Genomic DNA, 15,912 nt, shown 5'->3' on the forward strand with positions numbered 1-15,912 from the left:
TTATATAGAGCGATAAAAGGCTACTTTACCTCACCAGTTTGCAGAAAGGTAACTAATAAAGATGCTGCAAAGAAATATTAGGGTACGATGTCTTATTAATGAAAGTCTTTCCTGGCGAATAAACGAATGGATTAGAACATAAAACCATTTTATTACTGAATTAACTATCACTTGCATACTTTCCTGATAAGCAAAAAATAAATCAATTAGTACATTAGAGTCTAATGTCGCATACTGACCTTCTGCACATGAATTCCTATGCGGATTGTTACGGATTTTTGCAACTGTTATTACACTAGAATCTCATTATTCGTGCAAAACTCATTCAAATTACAAATTGTACGTATAGCGAGTAATTCGTCATTAAAATGTGTTTTCGAAAAACCGATGAATCCATGCAGATTATCAGATATTTTCATATTAGTTTTTGACATCTCATCAAAGATGAAGAAGAATATGGAAGTCTGGGCATTTACGGAGCTGACAAGTAGTTTAATTAAATTAATTGTTATTTAGTGATTCAAGAACAATGTTTCTGAATTGGCTCATATATATAGAACTTCCAAGAATTTGAGTAGTGTGTCAATAATGGGTAGAATTGGTGAATGTTACACGTGTGTAAAGTGATCACTTAAACCAGCCTATGACGGTCGTCAGCCCCGTAAAAGCCCAGACTTTCATATTCTTCTTCATCTTTGATGATATGCCAAAAAATAATATGAAAATTAACTCCTATAATTGGAGATAATCCAGATTTGTGAACAGGTATTTGGACGCACTCAAAATGTTGTCAGATATTTGTTTATTAAAGTTTAGATGTTTGCAAATACTGTCAATTAAGCTCAGAGAAAAATATGCTTAACTATCTTATATATTTTTATTTATGGCCGTATCCAAAGAATTGACTAACCAAACATCACGCCACTTCTCCGCAGAGGTGGGCAGAGAGAATAGAGCCAATCTGTCTTTGCAAACAATCTTCGCCTCTTCAACGTGTATTCATCTCCTCATACATATGCGTTAATAACTCCATTTAAAATATTTAATCAAATTTTCCTCTATCTTCCTCTGCTGCTAACCTCAGTCGCCTCATTGTTATATGGTATCCATTTTTTCCTACATAACGAACGAATGTGGGTGTATGATTTTCTCTTCTGCTCTTTCTAGTCTGATTGCTAATACGGCAAGCAAAAAAGCTAATAAAAGCATTAAAATACGTTACTTTTTAAGTATTATTTAATGGTTGTACAAAACACATGCTTGAATACTTAATAAATATTTGAATACTGTTTCTGTATTCTTAAAGTAATATAGTGAATATCTAATTGCAGATCTCAGGTCCGCATCACTTATATAAATCACTTAATTCCTATAGTTGAACCATATATTAGTTTACTAATAATGCGTGTGATTGTCCCGCTAAAATCTCATTGAGTGGTTTTATACTTACACAACTAACAACTTTAATTTAATAGCTCCTTGTCAGTCTTGAGTAATTTAATCGTAGATGAATTACGATTATTTTTTGTCTTTCTCCAATTATCCTTTAATTGGTAGTTTTGTTATTTAATAACTAATGGATAATAGAATCAGGTTATTAAGCTTTATTGCGTTATACTCAAAATTACTTTGACCAAATGATTAATATTAATTTACGATACAACTCATGAGTAAACTACGTATTTAAAATAATCTAATTTGTAATTATAAACCCCGTTTTTCGTTTATGGTTTCGTGATTAGGAATAATGGAAGTAAAAAACGAAATTTATATGAGTTTTTCACTTAATATAATACGCTGTAATGAAAGTTGTACGATGTCAAAACAAGTATGACGTATTGTAAGTAATCGCATGGTATTACGAAAAGAACAAAGAATTATTAGTCTTCAGATTCATGAAGTACGATTTTATAAAAATAATAAGCGATTACCATCTCAAAATTATTTTTAATAACAACAAAACCGTTTTCTTAATTGCGTGGTCAAAACATAAACACAATATTTTTATTTAATTTCACTCGGTTAGTGCCACCACTATTTCTTAAAATGTATTGTGACACGTGTTTCATTCATCATCAGTATACGAACTACATTTACATCCATTTTATTTGTTTCATTTACAAAGTGTGCCGAAGCTCTTTTTGACTATGTAATATGTTTATATATGATGAAATTAGATTAAATGCAGTCATAATGCGATCACTCAGATAAATGTGCGGCATGACAATAAGAAATAAGTGAATGCAAAGCAAATGCAAAAATAACAAGCATTATTGATCAAATTATGTAATGATTTGTCGAGATGGTTTAGACATGTGTAACGAATAAGTTAGCAAATAAAGGGAAAATAAATATATGAGGAGAATTTAGTAAGAAAGAGAAGCAAAAGCAGAAACTTGGCATGATTAAATATTTCAAATATCTGAAAGTGGTCAATTATTTGAAAATGTAATCGGAATAATGTGCGTGTATACATGAAAAGATTCATGGTGGTTTGACGTTCTATTCTCTTTGCCTACCCCTGCGGCTAAGTACCGTAAAAGTTTTTAAAAAAACCCTTATCCGCACCCAATGGTGCATAGGGCACTGCGTCATATAAACGCAGTGTTATCTTGATCGTTTACACATGAAACAAAGGTGATCAGCCTTCCGCTTCAGGTACCAGTCCAGGGTAGTATTGAATAAATATTACAGGGAAAAAATCACTTATATTTATTTTACCCCCCTTGGGAATCGAACCCGGGACCTCCAGAACGGTAGCCGAGCGTGCTGACCATTACACTACGGAGGCGGACCGTAAAAGTTAGTTAATTAAAATCTAAAACAATTCTAAATCTCAAGTAAAATAATTATTTTCATCACATAATTTTGTGCGGAAAATCACCAAATGAAATTATCCCGCTCAAAAAAAATACCACCAGTATTTATCGTAGATATTACCAAAATGATAAATTCCTAATACGTCCTTACATAATGAGATTCTGAAAGCCACTATGCTTACCTGCTTTGAGTATACTCTGCTAAATCTTTGTTTGTTCGTGTGTAAACGCAAAGCAAAAAAAAACTTATTTTCTTATTCAGCAGTCACACGTTTAATAAGTTTCCCGCATCTTGAGGCGTTTTCTTCCTGTATTCCATTTTGGAACTATTATTGTCGCAGTCTCAATATTGGGATTAGGTGAGAAAAGAAAACTTTTGGCTTAGAATATTTTTTCTACGGAAACTTACTCTAAGGCACTATTGAAAAAGTTTCCTTGTAAGTTTACAAGACCTACCTCTTAACATAAAAATGTTACTGAAGCACACTCTTCTGTTTGGGAAATCTTTGAGGGTTGGTCACCCTAAATTTTGAGCTTCCTACATTCATTTATGATTACATATGATAGGTTAGATTTAAACTAAAAATAATTTAAATTGTTGATGAAACTTTTATTTTATGTAATATGTTACTTAACCACAAGATACTAACTTCAACAGTCAACCGACGGACGAAAAGTTTTATTTTTTCATAGAGACTGATTTTTAAGGAGAACACAAATCAAATTTCTTTCTGACTAATTAAACGTGTAACACTAGCTCTCATTTTATTTTATTTTAAATATGTAAATTTATAACATTACAACGTACTTACTTCACGACTTCTAGTTTAGGAATAACCATTCCATCATTAAGTCAACTGTAGACTACTTTAATCCACAGTTGACCTGATGATAGAATAGTTGTTCCAGAACCAGTAGTCGTGAAGTAGAGTTTTTAAGTAGTATTACGTAAAGTGGACGATGAATTATAAGGAGAGTATTTTATTACCATATCACAAAGTTAACAGTGCTTCAATATACAAAATATACATCAAAATAAATCAAAATTTTAGAATAACATCTTTCATAATTTTATTGTTACATTTTTTTTTAGGATGAAATGAAAGAAAATGTTACCATCAGCGAGCTGAGCTTCATACCTACTTCTGAAGACGATGGAAAACCTTTGACTTGCAGAGCTGAGAATCCTCTTCTCGGTATTTTTATAGAAACTACCTGGAAGCTAGAAGTTGTATGTAAGTAACATCTTCAAAATAATTCATTCCAGATGAATACGTCACTCGTATTTTCGATAAACATTTTTCATTTGATGGTATTTATATAAAAAATGCTAAATGGATTTAAAATACCTCATAAAATCAGCATATTGAAAATTTTGCCTGCAGACAAACCTCTATTAGAGCTTTGCAGGTTATTCCTTTTAAAATAAGTAATACCCTTATGAATACAAATACGACTCGTTGGTACTATTTTTTTTTGTATAAATGTATATGTGTTATATTTATATAACATATATACATAACAAATAACAGATATTAATGTATTGGTTTTGCTCTTGCTTAACGACTGAAATTTTTCAAAGGAATAATTTGACCAAATAAACAAAATTTGTTTCTCAATTAGAGTAATCTAATTTCATTAAGACCCAATATTCGATATATCGCAACTTAATTTTCTTAAAATCCTTGTAATATTTGATGCAATTAAATTATTTGAAGAAAAATTCAAGTTTTGTCAAAGAAAAAAGTCATTAAAAAACAAGGAGTTAAAATATTTTTTAAATATATATTTTTTTTAATATAATTTTCATTACATTTTTTTTGTAATGAGCGTGAAGGTACGACCAACCTCTTGCACGGGCGTCCGCATTTTGGATTTGAATATTGCGAATTCTCCTTTAATTGATTCGACAGTCACTTTATGGTTATCAATCACTTTTCGATTGAAGTTTTACTTGGTAAAAACCAATATAATGGTATTTATCAAGTAAAACTTAACTTAATAGAGTGATCTAACCTAACATCCAAATATCGATAGTTTATCAGTTGAGTCTACGGATCTGTGTTAAATGTTCATTTTATAACTCATTTTATTTTTAGATTCTTGAGTTAATTACAATCATTAACAACGTTAGTAAAATGATTTTGTTCATTTTGTACAGATCCTCCGGTAGTGAGCTTGAAGCTGGGCAGCACCCTCACAGCTGGGGACATAAAGGAGGGCGATGACGTGTATTTCGAGTGCCACGTGCACTCCAACCCACCCTGGAGAAAGCTGCACTGGATGCACAACGTAAGTAGAGCATTTGTACCAATACTATCATTTATTTAATCGCTCTTGACTGTTATGTGGCTGAGAAGCTTTTATGTATAATACACACTTCTACATACATATGTGGTAAAATGTTAGTAACGAAACAATAATGTTTTATATTATTTGTAGCACTTATATTATACATGTCTTTAAATTATAATATAACACAAAGAAATATGGTACTAATTGGTATCAAGTCCCCGTTTATTTAAAATTATGAGTTTCCGATTCCTTACTTACATTTCTGTCACTTTATTATATGTTGTCTTGATACTCTCAATATGCCCTCTTGCGTTGATTTAAAATGGCTACCCTTCAATTAGTGCAAAAACCAACAATGCCTTTTACTTCTTTGTAACATTCTTCTGAGCTTGAGTAAATCAAAATATGTTGTTATTACCTTTCTGATCATTATATATCACTTCGCCTATCTCGGGAGAGAATACTAAGTATTTTTCTCCATAACACATTATAATACTACTATTTCTCTTCATAACACATCATTCTCGAGTAGTTCATTTTCTGTCCACGCTATTCGAGGCTACAATATATTATTTCTCTTTGATAAATGCAGAATCCTTGATAACCTTCAAGAAATATTTAACCCTACTTATTATTGAATCCCTTACACGTATGGTTTAGATTAGGAAAAAAGCTTTGTAAATCCGAGTGATCTTGATATGGGATACACTAGAAATTCTAGTTCTTCTTTGGAAGATTTTTCAGAAGAAAAAAAAAAACAATCTATAAAAACAAACAATGGAGAATCAACATGCAAGTTCAATCATTCATAACACAACTTGCCCGAATTATTTATCTGTACCATATCTGCTATACTTTTGCTATATTTAATACTCCTATACATCGAATGCAAAACCTCGGAAATGATTTCGCGGACTTTATCGATATCTGGAAAATGTAACTTTTATAACTATAAAGATTTAATAATAACAATATTTCAAGTTTATGCATAAATTCTTGTTTGATATTTAAAAATCCTTGTTTGGATAAGTACTTTTTGAACCAATAATATACTTAAAAAGAGAAAATAATGTTTTAACATAAAATATTCAATTTATAATAAATTACGTACAAATTAGCTACAACCGTTTATAAAATAACAAAAATAAAATAAAATAAAATGTCTATCTATTCTCAATATATCAGAGCGCTTCTATGAGTTCTTTTATAAGTTAGTGATTTTTTTCATCATGCATGATTTTATATTTGAATTCGTGTGCAAAAAATATCAACAAATTCCCCGCAGACTTTTGATAGTGTCGATCTCTATCGTGCATTATTAATATGCATAAACTGTGTCAAACGTTTCAGCAGCTTTCAATACATACCCGTATGTCAAATAAAATCCGGACAAATAGCAGACTCTCCGGCAAAACCGATAGGTTATTAAAAGTGTCTGTTCAAAATATTCCCAAATTATTCAAAACGGATCGAAAAATAGTTTGATTTCGATGCACGCGTTTGAATATTCATGAGAATCGGGAACAGTACACTGCGTAATAATTTCAGGTATGGAGAATAAACCCAGCCATGATTCATTTGGAAAAAATTGAAAAGCCCAGCGCAAATAATCTATTTAATTATATTCCAGGCCGTGTAAAGGGACAATACATGCGAATTAAAGGCTAACGAACCTATACACGAGTGTTTTGGAGCTCTATAATTTAATAACACGCCAGCTGCCATGATGGGATTAATATAAGACAATTATTGTGAGACAATGTCAATCAAAAGTGAGATGGCTGTTCATCTTATAAACATTTGATATACGTATATGTTATTTATTATATTTACAATATTTTTCTGCGAAGAATGTTATTTTTATGTTTTTATGAAGATTTACTAAAATATTTTTTTCACATCAATTTTAAGAAATAATTCATTTAATAACAATAAAAAATAATGAAAATTGAAATAGTGTTTTTCAAAATAATATTGCAAAATAATTTGGGAACAGTAAATATCCAAAAAAAAATATTTAATGACCCGGATAATCCATAACGCTTTGTACTTTTATTTGTTGACCCGATCAAGGATGAAACGTGAAATCACTTCCATAATATTTGCTCCATTTAATTCTGGAATTAGATTAATACCCCAATTTTTAGTTTTTTTATGGTTTTGATGCGTTTAAGGGGTATTGCAACCTTTTTATTTCATATATTTTTATTTTAATACAAACTCTTTATTTGTGAATTTAAAGCTAAGTCATTTTTTGGAAAGACTCAGCGTAACTAGTATAAAAATGTTATTAGTAGAAATGTCAAGTAAATTAATGAAATTTTAATATTGATTGAAACTTTATTTTAGTAAAAATTTTATTAAAAAAATATCATTTATCACATTTCGTCAAGTGCTAATATATAGAGTATTTTTTAATGCACATTTTTCGTGAGAGCTTGATTTCGGTGACACTTTTTAATCAGCAAGTAATTAGCGACGGAGTTAACATTGTATCAATGCGATGCGGTGCTATATGCACCATTTGTTGCGAATAAGGGTTAGAAAAAGGATCGCACTAATATGCAGGTTTTAAAAAGAAGGATGTTAACATGATTTATTTCACCGTGATTTTTTTCAAATTAATTTATATATCAATCGTTTTAAGAGATTTCATGCTAAACTGTTATAACTTTTTCATGCCACTCAAATAAAACAAAACATAATTATCAACAATGAAGCTTGTTTATATAACTGCAACATAACTTACATTTAATATTTAAATTTCAGAAACTTTATTTATTATTCTTTTACTATTTGTAGAAACCTTACGATGTATATTCTCTCTCTCTAAGCCTTAAATTTCTTCTTGTTTTGATAAAGTTAAGCAATACAAAGCAGTAAATCTTTTTAATGTTGTTTGTATCCTGTGGGGCAGTTTTATAAATCACTCTAATAATTATACCTCGTTCTAGTTATTTGAATGTTTCGGTGTAAACTTCATCGTGAATCTGCCTCACAGGCCATGTATAAATTGTACCTTACCGAGAAGATACTAAAGATTCAGTAAAGTGGTTGCCTAAATTATTACCTAGTTAGTTCATGTGAGTAGAAGAAAGTTATTGTACGTACATCATAGTTCGGTCGTATATCACCGTAACGTGAAAATCCACCGCAGAGTTACATATACGTATATACCCGTACGTTCTGTAAACATATACACACACAGCGTACAGGTTACTATATACAGTAACTGACCCTTGTATAAGGACCACATATTATTCAAAACAAAAACATGATGATTTCTTTATTACTTCTTTTCTGACTCTTATTTGCACCCAATGGTGCATAGAACAATAAATCTCATCGACGCAGTGTTATCTAGACCGTTAATCGTATGAAAACAATCACTGAGCAGCTCTGCGCTTCGGGTGGTATAAAATAAATAAATGTGTGAAAAATCTCTCTTTTATTCTAACTCTCCTAAAAATCGATCCCGGGACCTCCAGTACTGTAACCAATCACGTTTAACGCTACAATATGGAAGCGGGCACCCGTTTAAGCGTTTGTAATAAACTTGTATTCAATAATAAATAGATTTTTATTTTGATCGTTAATAACATAAAGAAATTATCATGCTTGAAATTTATTTGTAGTCTGAAAAAAAGACATGAACAATCAATGTTTTTTTTCAAAAACAACGGCTGCCGTAAAAAAACTTTATTACTTAATGCGGTTTTAGGATTCAACCACTAAAAGCTCATCACGCCAGTCAGTGCACAAATTTCGCTGCGCATTTTAAACTACTACTATAATGAAAATTGACATCAAAAACTTAAGCTGTATAGAAATATAAACGGAGAAAAAATAATTGTCATCTGGTCACATCTCCTTATTGATTTTTCATGAAATGTCCTTATGATTCACTTTTAACGACATACCTATTACTTTTATTTATGAATCATTAGAAAACAATATCCTCCGTTTTGAGGGAGGTAACGAAAATTCCAGGATTAACGATATCTTCAAGTGAGTGTGGTATTAAAGGTAAGTCTTTAGTTAAATAACTTAGTTTATTAACTATAGATCTTTCGAAATTTCCTCCAAACCCTGTTTTTACCACCATAATATGGGCCAACTTAAGGGTAATATGAAAAACTCCTGTTATGGTAGTGGAAACCTTGGCAGGAGATAATACATGAATTTACCAACAATAACAAAAACATATGTTTATTTTTCATAATTAACACTGACATTGGAAACCAACGTTTTTATTCACGAATTACGTGATTAACTAATCTTATATAAATATTTTATCTTTTTTTTTCAATTCGTCAGTCACTTAGTAGTAAAATCTATCTTTTTAAAATTTAAATCAATTTTTACTTTTTGCTATTACAGAATAAAAATAAGATGGTTCGGGCATGTGAAACGTGTGAGTGAAAAAAAATGTGCAACAAGTTTATGAGACGAATGTGGTTGATAATAGAAGCAAAAAAGACCGAAGAAAAGTTGGCACTATCAAGTCGGAATAATCGGAGGATACATATGAGGAGACGCATGAATATGGAAGAAACGAAGATTGTTTGCAATGACAGATAGATGTCGCGTTCTTTAACTTCTGCCTACCCCTATGGGGAAGCAGCGTGATGGATAGCTAGTTTTTTTTATCTATTATAGAATTTCTACATTCACATTTATACAATTTTTAATTCCCACAGTAACGATAAATCACATCGGTAGTGCATATAATACTGCATTGAACTGATGCAGCGTTCTACAGGCAACGTTCTGATTCTAGGGTAAGCAACACCATAATAAGAAGGCGTACAAGACTTAGAATTTATAATGAAAAGCTTAAATTTTCATATCTAGCTGAAGTTTTAGAAGTTCTGTATTGTATTTTATTTAAATGACTCAAAGTGGTTCTAATTTGAAGGCTACCAACTGTATAGGAGTATGTATAGCCTTATCAAACAGCATAAACCGGAACGGTACTAAGTAAAGTTTATTGTTTCCTTCCATTCATATTATTGTTTAGGACGCTGTTCAAGTTTATGGGCCGAATAGAATGAAGGGTTGGGGCTTTATTGAACTTTTCTCATTAGCTCTTTTCTTACAGTGTCTTGCTTCCCAGAAAGCCTTCCTGTCAAGTGTCTCTAATTCGTTATTATCTCCTAGCTTCGTTAATAACATTAATGATTTAACTTTCATGAAATTAAACGAGCATATTCATAAAAATCGTTCTGGGTATCTTCTGGCAATACAGTGAAATCTCGATATAAATTCTCATTTCTAATTATTGTTGAACTCGTAATCATCAGTTTATCACTTAATTGTGGATGCCTAGCAAAAAAAAACTGTCAATCATCTAACTTTTATAAGCCGGATAAAAGTCAATATTGAATTTCATCACAATCAAATAATATACGTAGACTAATCAAAGTTTTTTTTTACAATTAATTGTCTTCGTTAGTAAATAAAAATATGTTTTCGTTGTTTAATTTATTGAATTTGAAGCACCTAATTTCAGCTTGCGTTTCCATTAATTTACATACGGCACATACAGGGAGATGATAATTTAATAAATAAATTATTATTTTAACAATATGAGAATATGTGAAGTGAATAAACAATTCATTTTATTTTTAATAATAATAAATATTTGGCTGATTTAATCAGTGCTTTGTTTATACAAAATATTGTCGCTGAGACACTTAACATTTTTCATAATATGATATTTATATTAAACCTTATTTTAGCTTTATGTTATATAATTTATACATAATACTCGACAAAAAGCTTTATTTTTTGAAGAAAAAAGCTTGAATTTAAAATTACTGTATTGTATTTTTTTATATTTGGAAATTTAATACATCAGTAACATCAAGATATAAACAAGTATTATAAAATAAATATACATATTTGTATTGTTGCTATTTATTTTTTTATTATTTGTTATACTTTTGTCAATCTATAATATTATAACTTTTCATTTCAATATAAAATTTAAACTGGATTTATGAATACATTTTCGATTGTGTTGGAAATACTACAATTTTTATTTTCATTTATTGCAACTTTAATTTTTGGATAAGTATATGAATATTTTTGTAGTGTCTTCTATATGTCAAAAAAATAATTTCGAAAGTGTAATCGGTTACGTTACAAATTGATTATTATATTAATTTGAGATTAAAATATTTCTTCTTCTTCTAACCCTTATTCGCACCCAATAGTACATAGGGCATTGCATCGTATTGACGCAGAGTTATCTTGATCGTTACTTACATGAAGGCAAGGTGATCACTCCTGCGTTCCAAAGACTAGTCCAGGGTGATATTAATTAAATATTAGGGTGTAAAATCACTCACATATTTATTTTCACCCCTTTATGGAAATCGAACCCGGGACCTCCAGCATGGTAGGTGAGGCGAGACGATTAATTATAATAATTTAACAAAAATATGAGTCATCTATTAATTCATAAAAGTAATTCTAATACCCATCTACAAGCCCAATAAGTTCATTTTGTTCAACGTTTAGTAACTTAATTCCCTTATTTAATTTCCATAGAATGTTGCCGTCCTAATAATTCTGTTTAGTGAAATTGAAAGCGAACAATATTAAATCTCGCTGGAGATTTTCAAATTATATAGAAATTCGATAAGAAGAATAAGATAATTGCTCAAGTTAAGGAGGGGAATACAATGGTTTCCTTGAAATTAATTATTTATTGAATTGGCATTTATTTCGTAAAATTTTATTACGTATTTCTGGAATTCAAATTAAAACACTTTTGATGATTCTGGTAATTTTTTGCGTCTGTAATAGACTTTCAAAAAAAATTGAGTGCTTTAATTTTTATTGTGATCTGTTTAATATTAGATAATACTCGTATACACATATTACCTTACAAGGGCCCAGAGCAGCTGTGTACTAAGCTTTGAGAATAGGTGTTTGCGGAGAATTTTAGGCGTGCGGTGGTTTGACTTTTGAGGAATGAAGAGATAAGGCTTAGGACGCAGCAAATCTTGGTCACAACTGTCGTCAAGAAAAGGTGATTCAGTTGGCTTGGCCGTGTACTCCGCATGCCTCCCGAGAGCCTTAATCAAGCTTGCCTCTTTTACAAGGCATCAGGCTGACAATTCGTCGGCAGTTCTCGTCAGAACTTCGGGACGCGGATCTGACTTGGGAGGATGCAAGGGAGCTGGCAGCCGACAGAAAAGCCTGGAGACAGTTTGTGGACTCCATATGCTCCACCTAGGGAGCGGATATGGTTTAGTAATACACATATTAATGAATAAAAATGTAAATATTCGTTAACTCAATATCTTGAATCTTCTGATGTTTTCACCGATTGCTTTGAAATTTTGTCAAAATATTTCTTTTGAACACGCACATGTTTTTATCTATCTATGTATATAAATAAAAATGTAAATGGTGGTTTGTTTTAAATTCTTAGCCATTGATTTGACATTTCGACGCAACGTTGCATTTGAATGCGGGGGAATTTTTGACTGAAATGGCTGCGCCATCTGTCGAACGTAACATCTACACCACCAATGGTAGACATAGCTCATGGCGGACAGGGTGATTCTTGACGGTTGTTTAAATATTATAAACCTTCAAGCTTTACGAAATCAAACATATAAGAATGTCTACTTTCACTTTTCTTTGTTTTTCATTTGACTAAACTGAGCCACAGCAACGCGTTGCTGGATACAGCTAGTATGTAATAAGTAATGCCTTTATTTGTAGGAGTTTCGATAATAAGTACCCCTGTTTATCCTAAATATATTTTAAAAAAATATACGTTTCAAGGATACATATTCAATTGATAGCTATTATATAATTTATATTTGAAGAACTAACTTTGTGATTTTTTATTTTATAATTAAAATATAACTTCGTTTTAAAATCACTTTAAATTTGTTATTATAATTTAATTCTTCTTTATAAAGACTGATTAATACTATCATCAGTCTTGATAAAGAAGCGGTTAGCTTCGAAACCGGTAGACATTATAATTAAGTTAAAATAAAATATTCATAGTGGTTTTAAAACAAAGTTACATTTTAATTATATGATAGCTATTAAGTACAGGATTATATTTAATTATGTAGGTACTCATATACCCTTGTGATTGAGTATATTCATGTAACCCATTCTACTTATGAACTAGTACGAGTACAGTTATGCATTGTAGTTTTTTTAAATATATTATATTTCACTTTAGTTTTCGTACAATTCTTCCTATATTTCTTATTCTATGAAGCTTAATAACCCTTACCTTACTTTGTTTACTATACAAAATCGAATATATTTATTATTTTCCGTGAAATATTTATTTTTATCATTTAAAAACCTCGACAAATGATTTTTTTAATATATGCAGCATTGTTTACCAATAATATTATATATCAAAGGAATTCACCAGGAATATTTTCCATGTGAAATCAATTAAAAGACCCTTATGAAAAAGAATCCAAAATTCCCGTTCCAACATCAAAATAGAACACTAATTTCAAAGAAAATTTAAAAAGAAAAAGGCAAAATCAGTCGACTATGCGACACACGGTGCGTGGAGCGCTGCGCGGGTGCAAGTAACGACATACTTTAGCAATTTTTGTGTTTCAAGCGGTTTTCATAATGCGAGATTCTTATCTGAATTATTTTCCATTATTTCTTGGTACTTTTTAGCTAGATTGATTTTTTGAGCACTCAGTTTTCGGGGACTGTAATATTTGAAACCACTTCAAGGTCATTTCTGAAAGCAAACGCTAGTTTTACGACATATGTATAATGCTGAAACATGTGTATACCTGCTTTCATTTAATAACAGTTAGTGTTTACCAGCACTTTAAATTTTGTTTTTAACGATTAATTTCACAACTAAAATAACAAAGACTGCCTTTACCTTTTCTTAATAATTAATATTGTACGTTAAAAAATAAACTTTTTCTTCTAATAATAAATAAATATTTTATTGTTTATTATTGAAATGCTTTATTTTAAGTTTTTTTTGTTAACGTTAATTGTTAACGTTAATTTGTTTATTTGATACTATGATGTTAACGTTAATTTGATACTATGTATAATTATGACACTATATGACACTATAATTATTGTTGATTTTTCTACTACACAATACTTTCCTACAAAATTCACACGTATTTGTTTTTATCAACGTAATAGCAAATTTTAACTGTGCAGTGATAATGCTCACACCTCAAAAAATATGCCCAAAAAAACGTCAGATTCGCTACTTGAAAAACAAAAATATTCTTTTAAATAAATGTAGCGACGTGTTCGTGAGAAAAAAAAGGACACTTTAGTATTTTTAGTAATAATTTATGTTCATATATACATCAATAAATCAAAATTTACAAATTTACATTATTTTGAATTAATGGGGTAGTACTCCGATATATCAAACGTAACGAATTTATTTTCATCTGACATACAACATTATAGGAAATATCCCTTGCAGATAAAGATGAACATATGAATAAATGTTCGTTTTTCTAAAAGAGAAAACCTGCCTGAAGGAGCCCTCTGGTATCTGAAGGACCTTGACATTTATGTGTAGAAAAATAAACCGTAAAAATAAATTCAATTCTTCACTAGGGTGCTTTAAAAATAAATATTTATAACCTTGGTATTTTAATTAGAAACCACACTCCATACATCAAACCAGTTTTTAAAAATATACCAACATGACATTTTTCTGAACGACATTAAAATAAACTATCACAAAATGCGTTTTCTAATATTTAAGATACGATGGAAAATAAATCATTTTTAATTTGAACCGATATATAAAATTGTGAATTCTCGAGGCTTTTCTTCGTAAAACAAATAGTAAGTATGTAATCTACTGTATTTGAACACTAATGCTTTTCTAGATATCAAACAATAAAACCTGCTGATTCTTTGATGTATTATTCATTTATTTAACGTATTGATCTAGTAGTATCATATTATGTATAGATATAAAATTGTGAATTCTCTTCACTTAATTCACAAGGAAATACACTGTCCAGTTTCCAGTGTACTTTCCTATTAATATTTTCCTTTTACGAAGAATATCACCATGACATTTATACTAGGTACCGTATACTTACGATAGCCGTGTTGTGAAACGTTTCACCCAGAATATGATTGATTGGCCTTTTACTGAAGGAACAAATTTCCTCACTGGTCAGAACTAAGTCGAGACCATTACCTCCACGTTCTGTTTGGTTAAATTACCCCTAATAAGGAGTTTTGGTACAAAAATGTAGTGGTAAAAAATGACGAATCATTAATACAACTGTCCAAAATAATATTTTCAATCTCTACATTATTTTTCATGATATTATATTCAACAGTACGGCACATGGCGTAATCTTTTGAATAAAATATCATCATTATATCATATTTATTTTTGTTCGAAAAATACATATACAAATAAAATGAGTTTTGATTTATTTTGACTGTAGAATTGTTAAGTGATTACTATTATTCAAAACACCAAATTGTTTGCTTGTTGTATGTATACTTTAACTAGCTAAGTGACATATTTATGTCACAAAGACAATTTTATTCATCGATTTAAATTGAAGGTTCTGGAGAGATATTCTAGGGGGTACAAAAAACCTTGAGATCCTGTTATTTGAAGTAATCTCTTATTTTTCAAACAGCGTCTTTATTTAATTATTATGTGATCAGATACAAAACAGAGATAAAGTTGTATAAATCTAACACTCAGCAATACAAAGTATCAGGATGATATTGTAACAGAATTAAAAATAAATAAAATATTTTTAAAAAAAAA

At 30.1% G+C, this 15,912-nt stretch overlaps 1 protein-coding gene across 1 annotated transcript in view; it reads left to right on the forward strand.

Moving 5' to 3' along the window:
• The window catches only part of LOC148307899 (neural cell adhesion molecule 2-like), a 151,345-nt gene that overhangs the window by 67,593 nt on the left and 67,840 nt on the right, over positions 1 to 15,912 (forward strand). Inside the window, exons 7-8 of the mRNA XM_088262593.1 lie at positions 3,913 to 4,054; positions 4,981 to 5,111. Of these exons, the coding sequence (XP_088118719.1) occupies positions 3,913 to 4,054; positions 4,981 to 5,111 (273 nt within the window). The remainder of the gene's footprint in view (positions 1 to 3,912; positions 4,055 to 4,980; positions 5,112 to 15,912) is intronic.

This window comes from Brachycentrus maculatus, unplaced genomic scaffold (genome assembly GCF_059751285.1).
Source record: "Brachycentrus maculatus isolate JH-2025_06_01 unplaced genomic scaffold, ASM5975128v1 h1tg000185l, whole genome shotgun sequence".
Taxonomy (NCBI): Eukaryota; Metazoa; Arthropoda; class Insecta; order Trichoptera; family Brachycentridae; genus Brachycentrus; species Brachycentrus maculatus.